Genomic DNA, 26,926 nt, shown 5'->3' on the forward strand with positions numbered 1-26,926 from the left:
TGACGTTTGTGTCTTGTTGATAACGTGTAGGTGGATGAATGCACTTTGACCGTTCACACTGAAGTCACATGTCAAAAGATCAGATATGTATCAGTTTCAGGAGCACATATCCAAGTGTCCTGGGTCACATTTGAAAAAATCAGATCTGTGTGGTTCAGACTGACATTAAAAGATCAGATACAGGAACATAGGGGCCAAAAAATCGGATTTGGGTCACTTCAGGCTGCAGTCTGAACGCAGCCTAAGTGACCCCAAACTTTTCAGAGCGTTGTACTTCATGTCATCTTCAAAACTAAACACTTTTCAAAAATGTTTAGTTTTTAGGTTACAGATTCTGCCGTGAAAATTCCACGGTGCAGCTTTTCCTTTTTAACTGGAACTTTGCGCTTCCTGTTTCTTGTGTATTTCGAAAAACGGAACTGGACGCAGAAATAGAATTAGTGAGAATCCGCGTGAAGAAGAAGAAGTGGAGAAGCGGTGAGGTCATTAAACGTCACAACAGTCGTCCCGGTCGTCCCGGTCCGGTGTGAGCGGCGGCGGAGCAGCCCGAGGCACTGCTCCGTCTGTCTGTCCCGCGGCCTCGTCGTCTCTCGCTCGAATCGACGACCATTTTCACAGAAACGGAGGCGGAGAGAAGCGGTTCTATTGTGTCATTACCGCCGCTGAAGCCCACGGACGCTCAGACCGCTCCACTCGCCGCACAAAAGACCGAGGAGAGGAGACCACGGGGCGTCAATCAGCTCAGAAACACACTCACACACACACAAACGCACTTTCACACACTCAGATGAACACTCACACAATATGATTTTCTTTTCCAGGAAACTCTCAGCAATCACACGTTCACGGGAGCCAGACTGATGAACAATTAGATCTGTTGCCATAGAAACAAAAGAAAATGTTATATTTTTTTTATTCTAATTAATATAATGACTGTTGATTGTGAGTTTATTTTACTGATTTACTGTACAAAAAAAAAAAGATGTTCTTGATGATGTTTTTGCAGATTTAAATCCAGGGCTTTGCTGTTCTAAACCAGGACCAACTAAATAACTCGAACTGACTGAAAAATGTGTAAAATCGGGTTGAATATTTTTATTTTTTATTTGTTTAGCTGCGTCTGACTGAAAGGGTTTAATTCTGCTCTCTTCTCTCTCATTTTTCTCACTTATGTGTCTGTCGATTTTTAAAATTTTATGATGATTATTTACATTTTAATGTATTTCTTATTCTGTAAAGCACTTTGTGTACGACTTGTGCTGCACAAATAAACCTGCTTTGGCTCGACACTGCGCTGTCTGACGCTCTTAAATTCCTCAAGTTAGACTTTAAATCTGAGGTTTTTTTTTTGTCTGACCATAAAGAGCTGATTTATTTGGACGACAACAGGTGATCATGTAGAACACCCCCAGCCCGATGTCACTGTAAAGCAGGGGTGTCAAACATACGGCCCAGGGGCCAGATCCGGCCCTCCAAGACCTTTAATCTGGCCCTTTTTAGTAGAAAAAATATTTTCTACTAAAATATTTTAATTATATTTTCTATTCAAATATTGATAATTTTCTGTGGTGTTTATCACAGCAGCGTCTCCAGCGTCTCTGTACGTGGCCCCTCCCACCAGAGCAGCACAAATGAAGACTTGTCTCTTTCCAAACGCTCTTAAAGGACGATCGTTTTGACTGTTGACCGTGACACCCTCATCAGAAAAATGTCCAACATGAGAAAAGTGGAGCCGAGTGCAGGATTTTACAACAAAAATTGACTTATTCTATTTGCACAATTTAAAGTTAAAACATTGTGTTGAAATTGTATTTTTCTTAAAGTTTCAGGTTGTTCATAATATTATAATATTTTGTAAAAGAAAGAGTTCATCAATTAAAAAAGATTTCTGTAATAGATTTGTGTTTCTCTGCACAAATATTTTTAACTTATTGTTATTTTGGGGGTTTATATGACATGAGTTTTCTGATCCGGACACTTTGGGATCAAAGTAGGTTGGATACGACCCCGGATCAAAATGAGTTTGACAGCAGGCTGTCAAAGTATAATTTTAATAGTGTCTGTAATAGTATATATATATATAATAATTATATGTATAGTATATATATATATATATATATATATTATATATTATATAATAGTATATATATATCAATATATATATAATGTTATATATATATATATATATGTGTGTATATATATATAATATATATATATATATATATATGTGTGTGTATATATATATATATATATTATATATCTTGAGATCATCTGGCAACTCCCAGCTCCAGAACCACGATTTTAAAAGTCTTATATGCACAAACTGACTCTTGTGAGCTTTAAGTCGTGTTATATTGTTGTTTCCTCCTCAAAAACAACCCAGAACCTTCTGGCTGTGAGGCATGAATGCTAGACTCTCAGCCTTTCTCCTGGTATGTTTTACATTTATAGTTTTTCTCTTTGTTATTATGTTATATTGTGATGTGTGAACTCCTGTGTCCAAGTTATTTCCCTTGTGGATCAATAAAATTGTCTAACTTCTAAGGCCCTGTCCACACTAATTTGTATTCAAGTCATTTTCATTGTGGGTGCAGTGTTCGTTCACACTAATCCGATGGAAAACGGTTCCAGAGACGGAACGATCTGGTGCCTCCAGCTCCCACGAATTCATGTTTGATCTGATCCAGCACCGTGTGGACGCCTGAAAACACTGATACTCTGATGTACGTTTATGCGCCGCGAAGTCATTCACCGCCAAAACACTCAGAGGCGAGAATATCTGTCCATTCATATGTCCGTGTGTCTGTGTGTACGACCTGCAGACGTATAATCTCTGAGAAGTTTCACATGAACCATCTCCAACACGACAGAAACACAGAACAGACTCACCATCAGCAGAACACCCCTCTGTCACAGAAACAACACTCATATTCCACTGAAGCTGAACCGCATCAGCGCACAGGAGCGAGCCGTTTTTTGGAGCTCAGGTCGTGCAAATGAGTCATGTGGTTTTAAGTTTCATTTCTGCAAAATGTAAACAACTGTGATCAAAGTTGTGCGGACACGTGTCTGGAAGCGATTCGTTTCAGTGTAAACGTAGTCTAAGTCTCAAGCTCCTTTTACATTTTATTCAGCAGATTCAGGGCTGAAATGATCCAATTGAAGTGAAAAAACGAAGTGAAAAAAGCACTTCCTGTTTTAACACATAACATCACAAAGCGAGTGTTTTCAGTTTGAGAGAAAAACTGACAAAATCTGCAGCATTTGTAAATTAAATACGTGAATGAAACATCTTGTTTGTGATGAGGAAACATTAGAACACGGATCTGATAAAAGCGTAATATTCGCCGTTTAAACTCCACCGACATCAGACTGAAACAAGACAAGACCCAAAAAAAATGACATCCACGAAGAGTTGCATCAAACAAATATATCACATTTATTTTGAAAGTATAAAATTTGACACAATAAAGGCCACTTATCGGGTAAACTGACAACCTTTAAGAAGTGTCTGTTCCTCCACTGGTCTATGAAAAAAACTTCCCAAGTCCGTGTGCCCAAACCCCGGGTCACCCCAACGGCAAAAACAAAAAGACTCCACCACGAAACACAGTTGGCAAGATGGCAATAAGTTAATTACAGGAGAACGGCAGGAGGAACGCCAGACTTCACGATGAGTCCGTAGATCCCGCCGCCGCCGAGGAGCCGGAGCGAGAACCGCCGGCTCCCAGAGAAGCTTCGTACAGGCACAGGATGACGAAACAGGCACTGCTCGCCCCTACCACAGACGCGGACATTCGCCAGCCTCGAACCCGCGCGCGCACGCCCTCGCCGGCCCGCGGAGCCGGCTGGTCCACGGCCGGACGCTCGAGCTTGCTGAGGTAGAACAGTTATACCTAAAGACTTTTCTCTGAACATAGATTAGTAACAGTCACATAACGGAGAGAGAGTGGAGTCGTAAAGGGGAGAAAGAACGTCACATTTTAAGAAGTTTTCACGGTCGCGGTTTGTCGACGCGAGAGCGGAGCTGCACAAAACGGAATTAACGAAGAAAACGAAGAGGAATCGGAGTTTAGACTCGTCCGACGTGTTCGGAAGTTCGTGGGATTCTCGTGTTAGTTTCTCAGTTTCATCTCGAATTTACAACGCACAGAATTCTCCTTTTTTTTTTTTTTTTTAACGTATTGATATTTTGCAGCTGACGTCGTTGACATTCTCTGGGGGTGTGGCGCTAACTGTAGGCACTGCTCCGTCTGAGGCTTTGTTAGACTGAAATCAGAGCTTTGTTTCTTTGTTTTAACGCAGAAACCGACCAGAAAAAGAGGATTTTTATACAATCAAGATCGTTATATCTAAAAAAAAAGATCTAGAGAAACAACGAGAAAGAGAGAGAAAATGAGAAAAGGGGAATGGAGGGATGCAAAGAGAAAGGAGGATGGAGAGGCAGAAAAAAAAAGGAGAAAAGGAAAGAGACACAGGGAGTGAGATGGAGAGAGAGAACGAGAATATAAGATCTTTATATTAAAAAAAAAAGAGAAACAATGACAGAGAGAGAGAAAATGAGAATGAGAGAAAGGTTGAAATGGAAAGAACACAAATGGAAAAGCAGGGGAAGAGAGGAAAGTAGAGAAAGGGATGCAAAGAGAGAAGAGAGAGGAAAAGAAACAGAGGGAGTCAAGTCCCTCTCGAACAACATTAGTCACAGTTTTTTTTCGCTCTTACGCTTTTGTTGAGAATTAAACTCTTAATCCATTTTGAGTTTTCAGACGATCTTCAAACCTTTTCGGCTAAAGTGGCATCGTGTCCACAGAACTACAACAAAATCTGCAGCTGAACTCAAGATGGCGTAGTGTTGTTTTCAGTGAACTGCGCTCACGGACCCAAAAATAAAAGTGTTTTGACCCATCGGTTCTATTCACGCTTGCGTCACAAACCAGGAAGACGTTTGGAAACTTGCGATGGCAACTTCCGGTGTAGTTCCCGACCGACTACGATCAAACCCGCTGGAGTAAATGTGATCAGCGGTAAAATGAAGACCGCAGACGTATGTGCTGTTTGGAATCATCTCGTCTCTTCTAATCGCATGAACCCAGTGTGTGTCAGTGGGGAAATGATGAAAAAAAATGAGGTATGGTTGTAATTGTTGATTCTCCGAACATAATGGAACGATACAATGACACGGAGATGAAAAAAACTAGGATATTTTCTCATTTTTCACAGATTTTGTCAGACTGCACGGCGTGGAGCGTTAGGCTCGATTCACGCTTACATCATAAACTAGAAGTGTGCAAAAATATTGAAATATCGATAAATCGTTTAATGTGATGATATCGTGGGCTGCTGTATGGATACATCACCAAAAGTATTTTTTGGTGTATTTTACTCAATTATTTTGTTACAGAGCTGCAGTTTTGTTGTTTGTTTAGAAGGAGAAAACTATTTTATGTGACACATTTGACATTTTCACTATTTTGAGGATTAACTTTGCACAAGAAGTGGTTTAACAAAGATTTCTACTGTCACAGCCACGATTTAGCCTTTATTTTTACTGAACTGTATCGAATCGATTGTAAATATATCGTATCGAATCGAAAGCTCACTGTATCGAGGTATGTATCGTATCGACAACTGCGTAATGATCTCCAGCTCTATCATAAACCAAGAAGACATTTGGAAACATGCGATGACAACTTCATACCATGGATTTGTTAAAATAATTGATTAGTGTCTTTCTGTTTGTATTTGTCTTGAGTTGGACGGTGGACTCTCTCACTGGAGCTCGTGTTCGGCTGACAGGACACCTACAACTTTCAAAAACTGTCAGATTTTGCAGCGATTTTTACGTATTTTTCAATCATGAACTTTGTCTCAGCTCAAAATCCTTCAGTTGACTTAAAAAAATAACTTGGGCTTGGCCGTTCCTGACACTGGGCTGATGTGGAGATGAAGAAAACTTTGATATTTTCCAATTTTTTGTAGATTTTGTCAGACTTTCTACCGCAACCAGAGCCCAAAAGGAAGTCGTCGTCGCATGTTCCCAAACGTCTTCTTGGTTCGTGATGTAAGCGTGAATAGAACCGACCAGAGCCAGAGCGAGAAAGTCTTACCAAGATCACTTTTAGGAGTATTTTTAAAAAGTTTATGTCGTGAAAACAGACAAGAATCCTACAAACTCCGAGGGTTGTGAAAGCCGGATGCCTTGGGTGACCAGATTTCAACTGGGACGCTCTCGGTTTGTGGCGGTTGGTGATAAATCAATTGTGAAACGAGTGTGTAATTAAGGAGAATTTTTCTGCACTCGGCTCATTCGTGACTTATTCCAAACGAACACGAGTCAGTATAGTCAGATTTTGTTTGGGTTTTGGTCGTTTTTAAGCAGCTTTTCTGTAATTTTCACAACTAAATGTCAGTTTATGCGTCTCTTTACTGTTTTCAGGGGTCAAAAATAGAGACACTTGGGACATTTCTTGTATAAAACTGAGACAAATTGATGGTTTTGCAGGGACAGAGGTATTGGAAGATAATTTGTCAGATTTTGAATTTTAAATACCGCTGAATTTTATCACTTTGCAATTATTTTCATTCTGAATTTTAGTTGTTGAAATTTTCAGTATACTTTTTCATCCATCCATATTTCAAATTCACAATAAAAATTTCACATTTTAAGTATTCAGCACAGATATTTTCAAGCCCTCAAATTCAAATGTTATAATTCAGAGTGTAAAATTCGCACTGAAAAATTTCACAACAAATATCCAATACGCCAAGGCAGAAGCAATCGATCATATGTGATTGAGAAGGACAGAGGTTATTTCCTATTGGCCGTTCTCATCTGTGGGCGGGGTTTACACTTAAATAAATAAAAGAGATGAGGTTTTGATGAGGCTAATTCTGACCAATCAAACTGGTTCACTGCACCATTTCCCGCATGTTACTAAATTGGATTGGATCACTTTGGATCGATTGCTTCGACCTTGGCATCTTGGATCTTTCCTGCGAATTTTTATATTCTAAAATTCAAAATAAAACTTTCACCTTTTAAATATTCAGCACAAATATATTCAAGCCCTCGTATTTAACAGTCAAAATCCAAACACTCTGAAAATGTACACTTAAAATTTCAGCAACTAAAATTCAGAATAAAATTAATTCAAAAATGTGTTTTTCAGAATGAATACATTCAAAGGGAGAAATTCAACGGCATTTAAAATTCAAAATCTGATGAAACAAATTATCTTCCATACAGGGGACACAAGACTCAAAACTAGGACTGTCCCGGGTAAATAGGAACATCTAGATTCCCAAAAAATGTTTTGCGCTCTTTGGGAGAATTCGTTTTGCGTCTAAGCTCCCGGGAGTTGCAGTACCTGGAGTGGCCACTAGAGGCAGAGGAGGAGTGGCTTATCCAGTTTTTATTATAAATCCGTTGTTTCTGTCACTACAGTAACTGCAAAAACATTCCGCCAGAGACACGAGCTACACGTAGGACACCCCCAGCGTGACGTCACTGCAAATTTATCAATTACGAAGCGTCATTTTTTAAATCCGATTGTGCAGCTCGACTCCAGGATCCGACACCATCCCTTCAAACTCACAGAAGTTTTCCCTTTGAGCGGGTCCGAGCCTCGCACCTCGCATTTCTGTTTCCGGGTTAAAACGCACGAACCCGGCGACCGCTGCCTTTTCACACGCGCTACTCCAGAGTGCAAACAAAAATACAGACAGGTGCACAGCAGAGGGCGGAAGCAGACGGGGGGGGGGGGGCAAAAACCGACGGAGCGCAGCTTTTCTCTTCGTTCGGAAAACCCAAGTTCGTTTTAAAAAGTCTGTGAACTCCTCGGTCGTCGGCGTGCGTTCTTGCGTTTTCGCCCCGCTCGCCGGCGCCCCCCCTCAGGCTGGAATGACGAAACTGAGTGGTCCGGACGGGATCACGATAGGCCTGTCACGAGAATCACCACGGCGACCACAGACTGAGTAGAGAAGCGGACAGACGGAGTGTGACGTCAACCGCGGCGTTCGGCTCCAGTCAAATGAAGCTCATCGAGGCCGGAGAATCCATGTACCGTTCATTCGCTTTTCAAAATAAAAGCAAAATTAAGAAAACAAAAGAACAGCTATTTTCTTTATTATTTGTCTCCAAAACCAAAATGAAAAGAAGGGTAATCGTTTTTCAGTTTTCGATTTTGTGTTTCCCGTTTCATCTAATTCTGACTCTTACGGACTGAACCAGGACTAAACCAGGTCTAAACGAGGACCGATCCCAGGACTGAATCAGGAGGACTAAACCCGGACTGAACTAGAACTAAAACAGAACTAAACCAGAACTGAACCAGGACTGAGTGTCGGGACAGGCCCAGAGGTGTGTTCCTGGTTTAGACCTGGTTTAGTCCCAGTTTAGACCTGGTTTAGACCTGGTTTAGACCTGGTTCAGTCCTGGTTTACTCCCGCATTGCAGTTTAAGTCGCGGAAACAAAATCGAACTCTGAAAAACAAATCTTTATCTGTTTTTTCATTTTGGTTTTGGAGACAAATAATGAAGAAAATTGTTGTTCTTTTCTTTTTCTTATTTTTGGTTTTATTTTGAAAACGAATGAACAAATGACACACAGATTCTAGCTGTAGTTATAGGAGCAAATTTGGAGCTCTGTATTAGGAATCAGAGTTGATTTATGGACAAAATTGTGAAATAAAACCCAAACTTTTCTGTTGAGGCTCCTTCACAATTTTGTTTCTCTGGATACATCATTTCTCTGCTTGGAAAGTCCCACAGCAGAGAAAAACACAAATATTCGGCCAAACAGTGGTGACGTTTGGACATGTCAGCCAAAAAAATGTTAAAATATTGATTGTATTACATCAATTAAATCATAATTTTGTTTTTTTGGGATCTAAAATTATCTCAAACTTGATATAAATATGAGTATTAAATCAGATTTTGAGTTATTTTCAGTTTTTCTAGGCCTTTTGTTTTTGATCTGCTGGCCTTGGTGTTAAAGCTGCATTGTGTAACTTTTCGTTTGGAGGTCCGTCACCTTCTTGTTGCTATGGATATGTCACTGCTCTGCTTGGAATGTCCCACAGTGTGACTTTAAACAGCTCTACTTTACATTTATTCAATCACAGGTGGGTTTATAGCTTAAAAATACCTAGAAAAACAAACATTCTGGCTGTGAACGGGGTCGCCTCTCCACAGATCTGACCTGTAACTCTGTCTGGTTTGGTCTCCGTGAAGACAGGAAGGTTTAATGCCATACTGTGAGACATTCCACGGAGAAAAGCGTTTGACAGAACCTCCGAAAGAGAAGTTAAACAAGAGAAATGCGACGTTTTTTTCCGGTTTTGTTTCGTTTTTGGAGCCAGAGTCGATGGAGCCGGAAGCGCGCCCACGCTCACTTCCTGCTCGGAACGCGGCGGCTTTGTCCGTTTCTATAAACAGTCTGCGATGACGCTTTAAAATCTGTTTTCGTGACAGGCCTGGACCGCGGAGAACCTGGACTACGAGGAGGAGCTGTCCATTCTGTGCGTGATGAGGCTCTCCGTGGACTTCAGGAGCTTTTCCAAACACGGGGCGCGGATCTTCCCCGGCGGGGGGGGGCCCCGGGGCCTGGGCTCAGTCTTAGTGAGGGAGTCCGTGCTGGAGGAGACCGCGCTGTCCTGGGTGAGGTCCCGGTCTTTGGGCTGGCTCTGCTCGGCGCTGGGGGAGCAGATGGGGGACGTGTGGAGCCACTTGACGTTGGAGGCGGAGTAGGCCCCGGGGGGAGTCAGGTCCGTCACGCGCAGAGGCTTGGGCCCCGGCTCGGGCTCCGTGTACGTGAAGGGGCCCACGGGCTGAGAGGAGCACAGCTGTGAACGAGAAAAAATATCTGGTCAATAAATGTTTTGTACAGAGATTTATTCAGTTAAAGGTCTTATATTACACAAAACTAACTGTGAGTGAGGTTTAAGTCGTGTTATAAAGTCGTTCACTCCTCAAAAACAGACCTGGACTTGTGTTTTGTTTCATTCACATGTTTGACTACCATATTTTCTGCACTATAGAGCGCACTTAAATTAATTTAATCAAAAAAATGACTGCGTGCCTTATAATCCAGACACCTTATATTCAGTGTTGGGGAGTAACAGATTACATGTACCGGAGTTATGTAATCAGAGTACAAATTATGAGTAACTGTATTCAGTTACAGTTACTGTTTCCATGAGTGGTAACTGGATTACAGTTACTTTGTTGAAATAAATGGATTACACGGCGGTATTTTCCTGTTTTCACATTTTGGGTTATATCCCCCTTTTTTTTTTACCAAGTCTAAACCAGGACTAATTCAGGATTGAACCAGGACTGAATACAGGTCTAAACCAGGACTAAGCCAGGACTAAAACTAGGTCTAAGCTAGAACTGAATTTTGAACTAGTTCATGCAGAAAATTGAACTTTCCCAACACTGACAGGAACTCTGACGAAATCTGGGAAAACTGAGAAACTGGCCCAGTTTTCATCATCTCGATGTCATTGTGTTCTTTCTTTTTTCCTTTTATAAAAACATTTGTTTGTTATAATTTGTCTAATGTAATAAAAAAAGACGTCATTGTGGTGTTCTGTTATGTTTGGCAGATCAACAGTTCCATCCAGTCGTCTGTGAGTGACATGAAGCTGAGATTCGAGTCTCGTCCCTCGTGAAAAGCTTTGGCAGGTCGTGAAGACGCTGCTGCTGAGTCCACGGTTTTATCACACGCCCAGTGTCGGGAAATACACCAAAAAGTCGTCATCCTCATGTTTCCAAACGTCTTCTGGAAGCCTGAATAAAGCCTGAGTGAGTCTACATCTCCAAACCTTATGATGTCATGAAGTGATAGTTTTCATGTTAGCAGCTCTGTTTTTACCTTTTTATCATCTTACTTATACAAAATAAAAAAAGAGGTCATAACTTATTTTCTATTTTATTTTGATTTGTACATATACAGTATATTTTTATATAATTATGTCTTATTTGACTCCAGCCTTTCTATTGTGATCTTTATTGCTACTAATTTAGACCTTTTATATTTTTTACTCTTTGTTATTATATTATAATGTATATATTGTATATATATTGTAAAGTGTGAGCTCCTGTGTCCAAATAATTTCTCAAAGTTTATCTATCATGTCTGACACATGTCAAACTCAGGCTCGGGGCCAAATTTGGCCCATGATATAATTATATTTGGCTCACGAGATCATATTAAATATGTAGATAAAATAGACAATAATAGATAAAATATAAACCATTATTAATTTATTTGTGCACAAAACTGGGCATTAGTATGGTACATTTACAAAGGTAATTAATCAAATTTGACTTATTCAGCACAATATATATCATTCAGAAATACGTTGGCTCCTGAGCTACAGGCTGGAGACCCCTGGACTATAGAGACATTATTTATTTAAAATGTTGTTATTATTTTATATTACGCTTGTTCTGGTTTCAATGTTTAAGCAAAACTATTATTAAACATTTATTTGAATAAGAAAAGGCTGAACATTACATATCTCGAAAAAAGAGAAAACCTGCAGATGCTAAAATTTTTCAATAAATATTTAGTTGGGCCCACGACTTAGTCACAGTTTTTAATTTTGGCCTCTGTGAAGTTGCGTTTGACTCTCCTGATCTGCATCTTCACCTTTCATTCAGTCGAGATTTGGCAATTCCAGACCTAAAAATCATCCAAACGATTCTCGTGAAAGTGTGTGGAGTTTAAAAACACAGTCAAGCTCTTCCTTTCTCTGTTACATGATGACATCACAAGGTGGAGCAGAGTGTTTTCAGTTTGAGAGAAGAACTCTAAAGCCTAAATGTGCAGGTTTGTGTGTTAAAAATGTGTAAATGAAAGAAAAAAACACAACTGTAGGTCTGTTTGTGTCGAGGAAACTACATTTCATTTATTTTATTTTATTTATTTTTTAAATGTATTTTATTATTTAATTTTATTTATTTATTTTATTTATTATTATTTTTTTATTTTATTTTACTAGTTTTATTGTCTTAAATAGCACTTTATTTTATATTTTTATTGCATGTTTTATCTGTTTTGTGCAGCACTGTTTTGTTTCTGAAACGTGCTGTACACGGGCCCTTTAAACACATTTCTTCACGAATTTACCCCGAATTATTCAGCCGATCTTTAATGGAAAGTTGCGCGTGTGCGATTGCGCCGCTGAAAGCCGCGCACAGATAAGCTGCAGAAATAATGCCACATTAATTAAAAGTCTGTTCCAGAGTGTTCTGACCTTTAGGCCCCGAGGAAACTGGCTCAGAGTGACATTTTCTACAGATCCATTGTCCCCTGAACCCTACACCACAAAATACCTCGGTAAGAATAGGCCGTAATCCTGTTTCCCCCCACAGGCTGATAATAATACTCTATACAATCAGAATCTGTACAATAAAAGTCTATAGAATCATGGGCGTTTCACTGCAGGTGGAGGAAAACAAAACACGAGTAAAAGCTGTAAAGGAAAACTACTTCACTTCTACTGCAGTGTGGAGGGTCAAATGTTTTTCTCCATGGAGATGAAAAGCTTTCAGAAATATCCGTGTGCATATTTGTCTGTAGTTGAGCATAAAATAAATATTCGTAAACTCTCGAATGAGTCCAGTCGTTCATAAAAAATGTGTTGCGGGAATTTTATCCATCAGAAAACGAACTGAAAAGTTACGACGTCAAGAATTACAATCACCAAATGAAACTTTATGATGACGCTTGCTTCTGTACAAATATGAATTCACAGACACGACTTGACAGTTAAAAATACGTCATCACTTCAAAAGCAGAAGAAATATCAATCGAGATGCCGGAGTTTTGTGCCGTAAAGTCCTAGTTCAGTCCTGGTTCAGTCTGTATCAAAACTTGATGCCGTTAAACCCCAGGATTATACTGCAGTAAACAGTGTTACTAGTCAGGCTGGTTCCATCTAGTGCCTCCGCTCAATGTCATTTCTCTCCAGCGACTAGGTCAGGAATCAGAATACACTAGACCAGGCAGGTCCAAACTATGGCCCGTGGGCCAAATGCGGCCCTCAGACAAATTTTTCTTGGCCCTCAGACTTCGAGGTGAATTGGCCCAAATTACCTTGCATCAATTAAAAATTAACTTTTTACTGCACGTTTTTTGAAAATCTACCTTGATAAAGCTCATATTTAATATTTAGTGTGAGGTTTTTAAGGATTTTAGCGTGAATAAAAACTGATGGCTCATTCTAACATGTTAAACATGCACATATTTCAATTATTGACTTTATTGAGCATCAGTCTGTGGCCCTCGATCAGCCTCTGCTTCTTCTGTGTTTACATATGTGGCCCTTGATGAAAACAGTTTGGACACTCCTGCACTAGACAGTTTGCAAAAACTCCCGAAGAGTGAGTCCAGCCACCAGTCAGGCAAAGAAGAGACAGACATTCTGTATTGGCAACGATTCCCAAGATCGAGGATTTAAAAACAAAGAGAATGTTTGGTGAATTTTATCAAGGGGAAAAACGTTATTGATCTTCCTACAGGATTTGGTGCATTACAAACGTCATGACCAAACAGCAGCGATTAGTTAAATAAGACAAGTACCCGCCTACTGTCGAGTGAAAACATCCTGATGCTGCGAGGTCACACGGTTTCTATCAAGTGAAACCAGCTGATAAATGAGGCTACGGTATTACCATATTACCAAAACGTGTGCGTGTGTGTGTGTGTGTGTGTGTGTGCGTGTGTGTGTGTGTGTGCGTGTGTGCGTGTGTGTGTACCTTCGTCTTCTTGGAGGGCACAGGCTCGTCCGTCTCGGCGGGGGGAGGCTGTTGTGGAAGTTTGACTTGAGGAAACCAGCTCTTCAGCATCTCCTCCATTTTCAGAATAATGTTTATGTATTTATCCCTGAAATGAAAAAACAAAAGAGAGAGAAGAATCATGATACTGTGACAACAAACGAGCAGATGATCAGACAGAGTGTGTGTGCTGCTGCTGCTGTGGAGCGGGCGTGTCCGTGTTCACATGTTTGGGTCTCGCACGTGTTCTCTGTGAAAAGGCCCCAGCGTCAGAGAAAACAAAGCTCCGGTGACGCAGGAATGAAGGGGGGCGGGGCCAAACTCACATTAACTCACGAGCAGCGCCAGACGGAAACCGGAGATTACAGAATCATGTGATCGCAAGTCAAACTGTGAGAAAAGTGTGAGGAGATTATCCACGACTCACTTTGATCTATGTTTGACCACAGAGAGGAGGGGCCCCAGCTGCTGCACACAGAGACAGAGGAGCCCGGAGCCCGGAGCCCGGACCCCGGAGCCCGGACGACAGCAGAGGCTTCTCTTGAGAGGCTCCTGTTCGGGCCCCTGGGAGGACACGCCCCCTCTGCCTCTGCTCCAGCAGCTGTGGCTCATGGCTCCAATTAGTCTGGAGTGAGGCAGCACTTATCTACACCACACACATCAAGTACTGCCGGAGAGGACACACACGCACACGGACACACACGCGCATGCACACGCGCACACACACACACACCCACAGACAAACACACACACCCGCGCGCACACACGCACACACACACACCCCCAGTACTACTGGAGAGGACACACACTTATACATACGCACACACACACACATTCAGTACTGCCTCAATGGACACACACACGGACACAGGACACACAAAGCCAGTACTGCTTCACAGGACAGAGATACATCCAGTACTGCTGGAGTGGACAGCCCTTTCAGAATAAAAGCCCAGCAGTGACACGTGTGTTTCTCGTGTGTTTTCTCGTGTGGTTCTTGTGTTTCTCGTGTGTTTTTCTTTCTCGTGTGTTTTCTTTCTCGTGTGTTTTCTTTCTTCTCGTGTGTTTTCTTTCTCGTGTGTTTTCTTTTTCGTGTGTTTCTCGTGTGTTTCTTCTTTCTCGTGTGTTTCTCGTGTGTTTTCTCGTGTGTTTCTCGTGTGTTTCCCGTGTGTTTCTTCGTGTGTTTCTTCGTGTGTTTTCTCTCTCGTGTTTTCTTTCTCGTGAGTTTTCTTTCAGGCTTTTGTGCAGAACAGCCGAGTTGAAGACGATGTGGAGTCACTGCAGGAGGCCAGTGCTGTTTATGACTCTTACATAACACACACACACACACACACATTCCACTGTTGTTTTCAACTCAACTTTTATTCATGAGCCGAGACTCGAGACGCTCCACACTGAGAGAGAGTGTGTGTGTGTGTTATATTCACTTTCACAGTGTGTTTTGTGTGTTTGTGTGGCTGTGTAGTTGTGTGGTTTGTGTGGTTTGTCTGTTTGTGTGTTGTGTGTGTGTGTTGTGTTGTGTGTGTGTCTTTGTGTGTTGTGTGTGTTGTTGTGTGTGTGTGTTTGTCTTTGTTGTGTGTTTGTGTTTCTGTGGTTGTGTGTTTGTGTTTGTGTGTCTGTTTGTGTGGTTTGTCTGTTTGTGTGGTTGTGTGTTTGTGTGGTTGTGTGTTTGTGTGTTTCTGTGGTTGTGTGTTTGTGTGGTTGTGTGTTTGTGTGGTTTGTCTGTTTGTGTGTTTGTGTGACGACACTCACCCTAAACAGGGGTTCTGTAAAACTCCCATGATCCTCTGTATTCGGTCCATGGCCACGCTCTCCTGGAACGTGCTGAGTCCTGAACAAGAGGGACACACGTGAGCGGGTGACGCACACACACACAAACAGGTGACACACACACACACACACAGGAGCGGGTGACACACACTGCAGACTGTAGGTCACTTAAGGACTGAGGAGTTGTTATATGTTCACATTTTTACGATGCCTCTGCTCGTCGTAAACAGCAGAGTTTATGACGCATTTACAGTCTCACAACTCAGATACACACAGATACACACACAGATACACACAGATACACACACAGAAACACACATACACACACACACAAACACACACAGAAACACAGATACACACACAGAAACACAGACAGACACACAGATAACACACAGACACACCTCACACAGATAAATACACAGTCACACACATAGACACACACACACACACATCTCACACACAGAAACACAGATTCACACACAGAAACACAGATACACACACAGAAACACAGACACACACACACAAACTCACACAGACACACACACAGACACACCTCACACAGATAAATACACAGTCACACACATAGACACACACACACATCTCACACACAGATACACACTCAGACAGACAACACACACACAAAGACACACACTCATCTCACACGCAGATACACACACAGATACACACACAGACATACACAGACACATACACACACACACACAAAGACACACACTCATCTCACACACAGACACACAACTAGCCTTGATTTACTCCTGGTTTTGTTTCTGTTTGACTTTTATTTTGACAGTTTCATTCATAAATTAACAAGTCTTGTTTTTTTTGTTTTTTTTTTTATTATTATTTCAAAAATTATATTAAATTTTCACTATAATAAAAATAATCCGTGCAGTTTTTAAAAAACATGTCACATTTTGTGTAATTTTCCAAAATCATGAAGCTCTGAATACAGCAGAATGTTATTTTAATTTAATCTGTTTAATCTGTTTTTTGTTTGTGTTTTGTTTTTTTTTCACTGGAGCAGAAATGAAAGCGTCAGACTCACTCTCTCTGTATCGTCCCGATCGGAGTCCGTTCAGGATCAGGGACAGAGGCTGGATGTAACACTGCAGCTCCGAGCACTGGAACAAAACAAACACAAAACACACAAAATGAAATAAAATAAACGAAATAAAATAAAATAAAATAAACAAAATAAAATAAATGCTTCAGAACGACACAGGAACTTTAATGAGGAAACAACAGCTGGAAATACAGAAAAGCAGAGAGAGAAAGAACAGAGAGAGAGAGAGAGAGAAGGGGGAGGAGAGAGAGAAAGAAAAGAGAAATAAACAGAGAGAGACAGAGTGATAGAAAAAAGTGAAAGAGAGAGACAGAGAGAGAAAGACTGAAGAGAGAGAGAAAAAGCAGACAGAACAGAGAGAGAGAGACACAGAGAGACATAGAGAGCAACTGAGAGAGAGAAAAAGCGAAAAGAAGAAGAGAGAGAGAGCGCGATAGATTGAGCGAAAAAGAAAAAGACACAGAGAGAGACAGAGAGAGCCTGAGAGAGTGAGAGGAAAAAGAGAAAGAGTGAGACAGAACAGAGAGAGAGTGCGACAGAGAGAAAAAAGAGAAGAAGAGAGAGAAACTGAGAGAGACACAGAGAGAGAGAGACTGAGAAAAAGAGACAGAAGAGAGAGAGAGATAGACTGAGAGAAAAAGACACAGAGAGAGAAATAAACAGAGAGAGAGAAGAGGAGAGAGCAGGGGAGGGAGAGAGAGAAAGAGCGAGACAGATAGAAAAGAGAAATAAACAGACAGAGAGAGACAGATTGAGTGAAAAAAGTGAAAGAGAGAGACAGAAGAGAGACAGAGAGAGAGAAAAATAGAAAGAGAGACAAAAGACAGAGAGAGAGACAGAGAGAGACAGAGAGAGACAAAGAGACAGAGAGAGCGACACAGAGATAGAAAAGAGAAATAAACAGACAGAGAGAGACAGAGAGTGAAAAAAGTGAAAAAGAGAGACAGAGAAAAGACAGAAGAGAGAGAGAGAGAAAGACGCAGAGAGAAAAAAAGAGACAGAAGAGAGAGCAACTGAGAGAAAGAGAGAGACAAGAAAGACAGACACAGACAGGGAGACTGAGAGAGACAGAAGAGAGAGAGAGACAGGGAGAAAAAGAGATACAGAAGAGAGACAGAAGAGAGAGAAAGAGACTGAGAGAAAAAGAGAAAGACAGAAGAGAGAGAGACAGACAGCGAAAAAAGAGACAGAAGAGAGAGAGAGAGACAGAGATAGAAAAGAGAAATAGACAGAGAGAGTGAAAAAAGTGAAAAAGAGACAGAAGAGAGAGACTGAGAGAGAGCAACTGAGAGATAGAGAAAAAGAGAGAGAGAGAGAAGAAAAGAGAACGGGAGATACAGAGAGACAGACAAAAGAGAGAGGGAGACAGAGACTGACAGAAAGAGAAAAAGAGAAAGAGCGAGACAGACACAAAAGAAAGAGACAGAGATGGAAAAAGAGAAAAACAGAGCGAGAGACACAGAGAGAAAGAGAGACAGACAAAGAAAAGACGGAGAGGGAGGCTGAGAGAGAAAAAGAGAAAGACAGAGAGGGCCTGGGAAAGAGAGAAAGAGACAGAGAGAGAGGGAGAGAAAAAGAGAAAGAGAGAGGGAGGTCCATGTAAGATACAGAGAAAGAAACTGAGAAAAAAGAGCGAGAGAGAGACAGAGAGAGATAGAACAAGACAGAGAAAGAGAGAGAGAGAAAGAGAGAGAGATTGAAAGAGAGACAGAGAGAAAAAGAGAGAGTGAGAGGAGGAGGAGACTCTGCTTGTGTCCACACTTTTTCTCCCTCAGCGACACACGAACACGGTCGGAAAATGAGATAACTGGAATAATCCGATAACCCAGCGTGTTTCTGTGCTGTGTTTACAACAAAACCCAAATCCAATATTACACAAAAATGTCCCAGTGAGCTTTAAATCTTGTTAAAATGTCATTCCCTCCTCAAAAATTTGTGTTTTGTTTCATTCACGTCTGAGTAATTCTTTATTATTCGTCTGCTCACATTCTGCCGCAATTCCGGGTTTGAAATGATCCACGTGATTCTAGTGAAGGCGTGTGGAGTTTAAAAACACAGTGGAGCGCTCCCCGTATCACCACACGATGACATCACAAGGTGCGACAGAGTGTTTTCTGTTTTCCGAGAAGCCGAAAAATGCAGGATTTGTGTCGGAAAATGGCGTAATACGGGACGTTTGAGTATTTAAAAGACAAATTTTGGATTTTGACAGGATTCCGTGTCAAATCCTGCGCAGCTTAAGTGTCTTGCCCAAGGACACGACAGCAGCATTTATCTGTGTGTGAGCCTAACCAAAAAATGTACACGGAGAGCGGGAATCGAACCACAAACCTTCACAAACTCTACAGACTGAGGCACTGTTTTCACTGTTTACATGAGATTTCTGTAATCTGATCTCTCCAGAAATCAGATTATGATCAGATCTCGGTGTAGAGAGAGACAACTGTACTGTAACAGATAATACTCCCTACAACTGTACTGTAACAGATAATACTCCCTACAACTGTACTGTAACAGATAATACTCCCTACAACTGTACTGTAACAGATAATACTCCCTACAACTGTACTGTAACAGATAATACTCCCTACAACTGTACTGTAACAGATAATACTCCCTACAACTGTACAACAACTCACCCTTATGTAACAGATAATACTCCCTACAACTGTACAATGTAACAGATAATACTCCCTACAACTGTACAACAACTACATTTATGTAACAGATAATACTCCCTACAACTGTACAATGTAACAGATAATACTCCCTACAACTGTACAACATGTAACAGATAATACTCCCTACAACTGTACAGTGTAACAGATAATACTCCCTACAACTGTACAATGTAACAGATAATACTCCCTACAACTGTACAATGTAACAGATAATACTCCCTACAACTGTACATGTAACAGATAATACTCCCTACAACTGTAACTGTAACAGTAACAGATAATACTCCTACAACTGTACAGTAACAATAATACTCCCTACAACTGTACAGTGTAACAGATAATACTCCCTACAACTGTAATGTAACAGATAATACTCCTACAACTGTACAACTGTACTCCCAAACTGTACATGTAACAGATAATACTCCCTACAACTGTACAATGTAACAGATAATACTCCCTACAACTGTACATGTAACAGATAATACTCCCTACAACTGTACAGTGTAACAGATAATACTCCCTACAACTGTACAACGTAACAGATAATACTCCCTACAAGTGTACAGTGTAACAGATAATACTCCCTACAACTGTACAGTGTAACAGATAATACTCCCTACAACTGTACAGTGTAACAGATAATACTCCCTACAAGTGTACAGTGTAACAGATAATACTCCCTACAACTGTACAGTGTAACAGATAATACTCCCTACACGCGCTGCAGTCCTCACCTTCTGGCTGAAGCTCTGTGTGGTCTGTGACGTGCTCGGGGGCAGGTGGTGCGTCTGGCCGCTGTGTTGCCTCTTCAGGGTTTTGTGGGCGGCGCCGGGCGATGCCAGTCCCCCCGGCGAGGAGGCGGCGGCGGCGGCGGTGGTGATGGTCGTGGTGGTGGTGGCGCCCGCCTGCCCTCTCCTGCCCCGCTCCTCTTCCTCGCCGCCCTCCTCTTCCTCCTCATGCTCAGACTCCAGCCAGTCTATGGAGCTCTCCGAGTCTGTGGACATCCTCAGCTACTGCTCTGGGCCAATGACCATCACTGATCTGTGGAGGAGAGAGCAGTTTTCTTACTTAAAGCCGCACTGTGGAACTTTTCTGGTCCAGAGTCAAAACGTCAAACGCTTTTCTCTACGCACGGAGATGTTACTGCTTCGTCTGGAATGTTTCACAATCCTGTAACTTGGTCTCGGTCTTGGTTTGGTCTCCGTGAAGATCGAAACGGTTTAACGCCGACCTTTCTGTCGTCACGGAGACCAAACCAGACCAGGTTACGGGTCAGATCTGTGGAGAGGCGAATAGATTTTTTGAATTATATTGTAACGAATCGAAAGCTCACTGCATCAAGACCCATATTGAATCGTGGCCTACGTATCGAGGTATGAATCGTATCGGGAACTTGTTAATGATATGCAGCCCTAATATCAAATGAACCGATATTTCGATACCGATATCTGATCTACAGAGAAATAAACGATAAACAATAATATTTACACTAGTTTATCCCACTGAGACAAAAACAATAAAGCTTTAAATATGCAGTTTCATTAAAAGATGCACTGTGTAACTTTCCAGGAGGAGGGTCCGTTACCATGGAGATGTTGTTTTGCCTGGAATTTCTCACAGTATGAGATTAAATGTATTATTTCCATGGAAACCAAGCCAACTTGAAGGTTGTGGAGAGGCGAGCCCATTTACAGTAGAAGCAGAAGTTGTTTTATTATTAAAAACAAACAAAAATACTCCCTACAACTGTACAACATCTCACCCTTATGTAACAGATAATACTCCCTACAACTGTACAACATCTCACCCTTATGTAACAGATAATACTCCCTACAACTGTACAACACTCACCCTTATGTAACAGATAATACTCCCTACAACTGTACAACTCACCCTTATGTAACAGATAATACTCCCTACAACTGTACAACAACTCACCCTTATGCAACAGATAATACTCCCTACAACTGTACAATATAACAGATAATACTCCCTACAACTGTACAACATCTCACCCTTATAACAGATAATACTCCCTACAACTGTACAACATCTCACCCTTATGTAACAGATAATACTCCCTACAACTGTACAACTCACCCTTATGTAACAGATAATACTCCCTACAACTGGACAACAACTCGCCCTTATGCAACAGATAATACTCCCTACAACTGTACAATATAACAGATAATACTCCCTACAACTGTACAATATAACAGATAATACTCCCTACAACTGTACAACAACTCACCCTTATGCAACAGATAATACTCCCTACAACTGTACAATATAACAGATAATACTCCCTACAACTGTACAAAAACTCACCCTTATGTAACAGATAATACTCCCTACAACTGTACAACAACGCTCTGTAGCTCTGTAACAAAATAATTTAGCAAAATAAACCAAAAAATACTCTTGGCGATATATCGTATCGTTTAATGCAATGATACAGTATTGATATCGTGGGCTGCTGTATCGATGTATCAATATTTCAATGTCATTTCTCTCCAGCAACTAGATCAGGAATCAGAAAACACAAGACGATTTGCAAGAACCGCAGAAGTTGTGGAGCGCACACCGGCCAATCAGCTGTGAGCTGTGAAGTCATGACGTCAAACTGTTGGCGTCTGTGTCCCTTTTGTGGAACAGCACAACAGTAAACAAAGCGTCCAGATGGATGAAGATGATACGAACTTTGCATTTTTTATTGCTACTTTAATCCGAAAGTTCATCTCGCAGAAATGACAATGATCGTTGACAGGCATGTTCACTCTCTGCTTTGTTCATTGTTTTGCCAATTACTTGGAGCATTACATACGTCACGACCAAATAGCAGCGATTGGTTAAATTAAAAAAAGCACCCGCCTACCGACAAGTGAACGAATCCTAATGCTGCGAGGTCAGACAGTTTCCACAAAATGAAACCGGCTCATGAATCAGGTTTGGTAGAATCGACGGCAAAGGAGAAATTCAATTTGTCAACTGGACAAACGTTTAGTTCAGTTCAGGACTGAAGAAACAAGATGAGCTGCAAAAGTTTTTGACCTAAATAAACATTTGTCCAGTTGACAAATTGAATTTCTCCTTTGACATTTAGTAAAGTACAGACGCCTAAAATTTGTACTTATGTATTGTACTTTTACTTTTGTGCTTTACCTTCCACGACTGTTTAAACTAGGGATGGGCATGATTACTCGATTAATCGATAATTGATCATTAAGAATTTCATCGATTACGTTAATTTTAATCGACAAACTGAATGTAGGTTGTTGTGTGTTGTGACCAAACAGGTGTGTACATGTGTCTCTGCATCAGAAGGAGCGAGACACAAACAGTGGGTCAGTCTGTAACGAACCGAAGCACAAATGTGGATTTAACGATGATTTGTACAAGAAATTCCACACTTTCCGTTGCGTTGGGACAAGTGTGAGTCCATGTGCACAGTGGATAAAGCAGCACATATGTTTCTGTGTCCAGTGGGAAAAAGTTTTTCCAGGTGAGAGTCGCTCAATGTGGATGACGAGGCCCCGCCCCCCTCCCCCCGTACGCTGTCCTGGTTTTGACAAACACAAATCTGGTCACACTGACCTGTATTCACCTGAGTCATGTCTTTTCTTTTAATCCGACAGAAATTGAACCACATCAGCGACACAAGAGCTGGAGTTTTATCTTCACTTAGTTTATGCAAATTAGTGATGTGGTTTTAAGTTTTGTTTCTGTGAGATTTGAACAAAACTGAATTAAACACATTATAATGTCAAACAGCTGATGTGGCTCTAGAGTCGTTACGGTTTATATGTCGTAAAGTTGAATTGATTTATGCAGATTAGAGCAGATAGTAATAATAATGATGATCATTTTAATATAAAAACGTTAATGATTAATCGATAATCGATCGTTAATTCTTATGACGATCGATTAAGAAAATTTCATCGAAAGCCCATCCCTAGTTTAAACTCCACACACCTTCACTAGAAACATCTGGATGATTTGAGTCCTGGAACTGAAACATGTCGACTGAACTGAAGGTAAAAGGAGCCGTTTACATGAAAACTAAAACTTATTGACATCACAACAGAGAACAGAGCGTTTTGAGACACACTCATAATAAAGAGCTACTCAAACACAAACACAACTCCAGATCTGTTTTGGAGGAAGTAACAACATTAGAACATGAATTAAAGCTGCAAGACAAGGTTCCCACCCTTTTTCACTGACAAAATTCCAAAACTTTTCCATGACTTTTCCATGACATAAAGTGAATTTTCCATGACTTTACGACTCCTATGTGAACTCTTTCCACTCAACATTCAAAACTGAATCAGAACTAAACCAGGACTAAACCAGAACTAACACTGGTCTAAACCAGGACTAAAACAGGACTGAGTGTCGGGACGGGCCCAGAGTTGTGCCCGTGTAGACTGTTGAGTGATCAGGACTGAGACCGAGACCAGGACCAGGACTAAGACAAGAACTGAGACTAAAACTGAGCCTGGGACCAGGACCAGGACTGAGACTGGGACCAGACCGGGACAAGAGCAGGACTTATACTGGTTTAGTCATGGTTCAGTCCTGGTTTAGACCTGGTTAAACCTGTCTTAGTTCTGCTGGTTTTGGTCTGATTTTAAACCTGGTTTGGTCCTGGTTTAGTCCTGCTGGTTTAGTTCTGATTTTAGACCTGGTTTAGACCTGGTTTAGTCCTGGTTTAGTCCTGGTTTAGTCCTGGTTTAGTCCTGGTTTAGACCTGGTTTAGACCTGGTTTAGTCCTGGTTTAGACCTGGTTTAGACCCGGTTTAGACCTGGTTTAGTCCTGGTTTAGTCCTGGTTTAGTCCTGGTTTAGACCTGGTTTAGACCCGGTTTAGACCTGGTTTAGTTCTGATTTTAGACCTGGTTTATTCCAGGTTTAGACCCAGTTTAGACCTGGTTTAGTTTTGATTTTAGAACTGATTTAGTCCTGGTTTAGTTTTGATTTTAGTCCTGGTTTATTCCTGCTGGTTTAGTTCTCACTTTAGTCCTGGTTTAGTCCTGGTTTAGTCCTGGTTTAGTCCTGGTTTAGTCCTGGTTTAGTCCTGGTTTAGTCCTGGTTTTTGACCTGGTTTTTGACCTGGTTTAGTCTTGCTGGTTTAGTTCTGATTTTAGTCCTGGTTTAGACCTGGTTTAGACCTGGTTCAGTTTTTAGACCTGGTTTTAGACCTGGTTTTAGTCCTGGCTTTAGAGCTGGTTTTAGACCTGGTTCAGTCCTGGTTCAGTCCTGGTTCAGACCTGGTTCAGACCTGGTTCAGTCCTGGTTTAGACCTGGTCCTGGTTTAGACCTGGTTTTAGACCTGGTTAAGCGGCAGGAACAAATCAAAATCTAACAAAATTAATCAGCAAACAAAAGCCTTAAAACCAGTTTAATCTTGAGACTTTTTCGGTTTAAACTGTTTTCTCATCGTGCCCCAAACCCGCCGCCTGTGCCCCTTTGCCCCTGCGCCCCCTTTTGCTTTCTGCCCCTTTTGCTTTCTGCCCCTTTGCCCTCCCGCTCCACCCGCGGGCGTCCAGCTGCTGCCTCGGCCCTTCATTCATAAACATCGAGAGCCTGTTTGTTCCGAGGGCCCCCGGGGTCTGCCGCCATGACAACCACCGGATCAGACCGCCAGCTCCCGTCGACCGGAGGCACAACAACCACCCGGAGCCGCCGACGGGACCAGGACCACGACCAGGACCACGACCAGGACCATGACCAGGACCCCGACCAGCAGCTCCAGGACACCACCAAGGTCAGAAGAAGAAGAAGAAGTCCAAAAACCTCGAAGAAACACTGAAAATCCTTTGACACGACCCCGTTTTCTGTGTCCTAATGTCGTTCCCTCGTCCCAAAACAGACCTGGACTTGTGTTTTGTCTCATTCACACATGTTTTACTCACAAACCCAACGTATTTAGACTACGTTCCTCTCTCTAACCTCAAAAAACCTTCACTGGAATCACTCGGAATCGCCAATTTCTCCTGAACAAAAGGTAAAAAAAAAAAAAAAAAAAAAAAAAAAAGAAAAGAGCGGATCATTTTGAGCTTTGGAGATGTACACAGACTAATAATAAAGGATTACCCCAACACGTGAGTGAAACAAAACAACTCCAGGTTCGGTTTTTGAAGAAGTGGCAACGTTTTGACACGACTTGAAGCTCATTTAAGGTCAATTTTGTGTAATTTTGGAGCTTTCTCTGTTGTCTAAACGCTGAATTTCCAATATTTACACGCAAAACACGAGTTGTTTTTGCGTTGTTGTAGCTCTACTCTAGGTTTTTACGCTTCCATGAGACATAATTGAGTAAAATGGAGGGTAATAAAACTAAATATTCACGATTATAACAGATTAGCTCAGTGATTTGGTTTGTTTTTGACACTAAACAGCGGACTTTCCCCTGTGCGCACCGCTCTCCGCTCCAACACCTGCCCTGACCACACAACATACACCACACACACTAATCCCGAACTCAAACCACGAATTTACACTTATCAGGTTTATATTTGTGGTTAATTACGCTCAAATAAACTCACAAATACAAAAAAGGCCTTCGCTTCTGTGTCCAAAAAGATCAAATCGAGACTTACAGCGTGAAATCTCCGTAAATGCGGCTGTCCTAGATCAAGATCAGAGCCCAAACTCCATCACGAAACATTTATTTATTTGTTAAAAGATTCTAAAATGTGAGATTCAAGCGCCGTGGGGCCGTGGGGCCGTGGAGCCGTGGGACGCAGACACAATAGACTTCCTCATGCGCCTTCGTTTTTCTTTGGACACGGAGCCTGAACGTTACGCGTAAAATCCAAAACTGTGACCGTGGGAGGAAGAAGAGAGGAAAACAGAAGAAGAGTCACGGCCCCGGGAGTGGGAGTGTGGCCCCGTTACTCTGCCCTGAACACGCCGCGGTCCTGCCCGTTTCCCCGGGGGGAGGCTCGCCGGCTCCTCGGGCTGCGTTCTGTGGATCTAAATATAAAGATGAGCGGAATAACGTGACGCGGCTCACGCAGGTCCGGGGGGGACACGAGCGCGTACCTCGGTCTGTCTGGAGCGTGGGGTCCCTGTGTGATCCTTTGTCGGGGTAAATCCAGAGCCGTGGGAGCCGTGCGGGAGCCGTGCGGGAGCCGTGGACGTACCGGAGCGCGGAGAGCTGCGCGTCGCGTCGCTGTGACCGGAGCCTGTGATCGGCCCGTGCGCGTGCAGCTCCTCCAAACGCAACGTGTCTGCGTGGGCGGGGCTCCACGAGACCCACGACGCCATTGGCCCGTCACTCGGCACGCGCAGGCCAGTGAGCGCTCGCGCCCGGGGCCCCGCGGAGCGATAGGCGCAGCGCGGTTCACGTCACGCATCCCATTTGCATACGTAATAACGCGAATAAGCATGGAAATACTCAAACACGTGGACACGGGGATCGGTTTCAGCAGCAACAGCTGGACTCAAAGTCAACACGAGCTGCTTTTGGTGCGCGCGCCCTCCGCATTATATCATCTGGAGGGTGATGGTATGCGCGCGCGCGCGGCTCCGGAGAGAGACACTCAGCACATTCTGGACATGAGTGTGCGGAGCATGTGTCCAGCCCCCGGTCCGTGCT

At 42.1% G+C, this 26,926-nt stretch overlaps 1 protein-coding gene across 3 annotated transcripts; it reads right to left on the reverse strand.

Annotated features, from left to right (window-relative positions):
- Positions 1-3,415: 3,415 nt before the first annotated feature.
- Positions 3,416-26,562, reverse strand: LOC110167670 (circadian-associated transcriptional repressor). 3 transcript variants are annotated; one of them, XM_055156035.1, is made up of 6 exons: positions 26,371-26,562; positions 20,056-20,362; positions 16,620-16,695; positions 15,539-15,617; positions 13,769-13,895; positions 3,416-9,843 (listed from the first exon to the last, which is right to left on the reverse strand). In XM_055156035.1, exons 2-6 carry the CDS (start codon positions 20,323-20,325, stop codon positions 9,496-9,498), a joined length of 900 nt encoding a protein of 299 aa, XP_055012010.1. In that variant the 5' UTR covers positions 20,326-20,362; positions 26,371-26,562; the 3' UTR covers positions 3,416-9,495. The 3 variants fall into 3 exon arrangements, with proteins under 3 accessions (XP_055012010.1, XP_020788694.2, XP_055012011.1); XM_020933035.2 differs by lacking the exon at positions 26,371-26,562 and adding an exon at positions 25,926-26,350; XM_055156036.1 differs by lacking the exon at positions 26,371-26,562 and adding an exon at positions 25,276-25,299.
- Between the last annotated feature and the right edge of the window lie 364 nt (positions 26,563-26,926).

Source organism: Boleophthalmus pectinirostris, unplaced genomic scaffold (assembly GCF_026225935.1).
Source record: "Boleophthalmus pectinirostris isolate CB_2022bp ecotype Guang Dong unplaced genomic scaffold, ASM2622593v1 HiC_scaffold_2, whole genome shotgun sequence".
Taxonomy (NCBI): domain Eukaryota; kingdom Metazoa; phylum Chordata; class Actinopteri; order Gobiiformes; family Gobiidae; genus Boleophthalmus; species Boleophthalmus pectinirostris.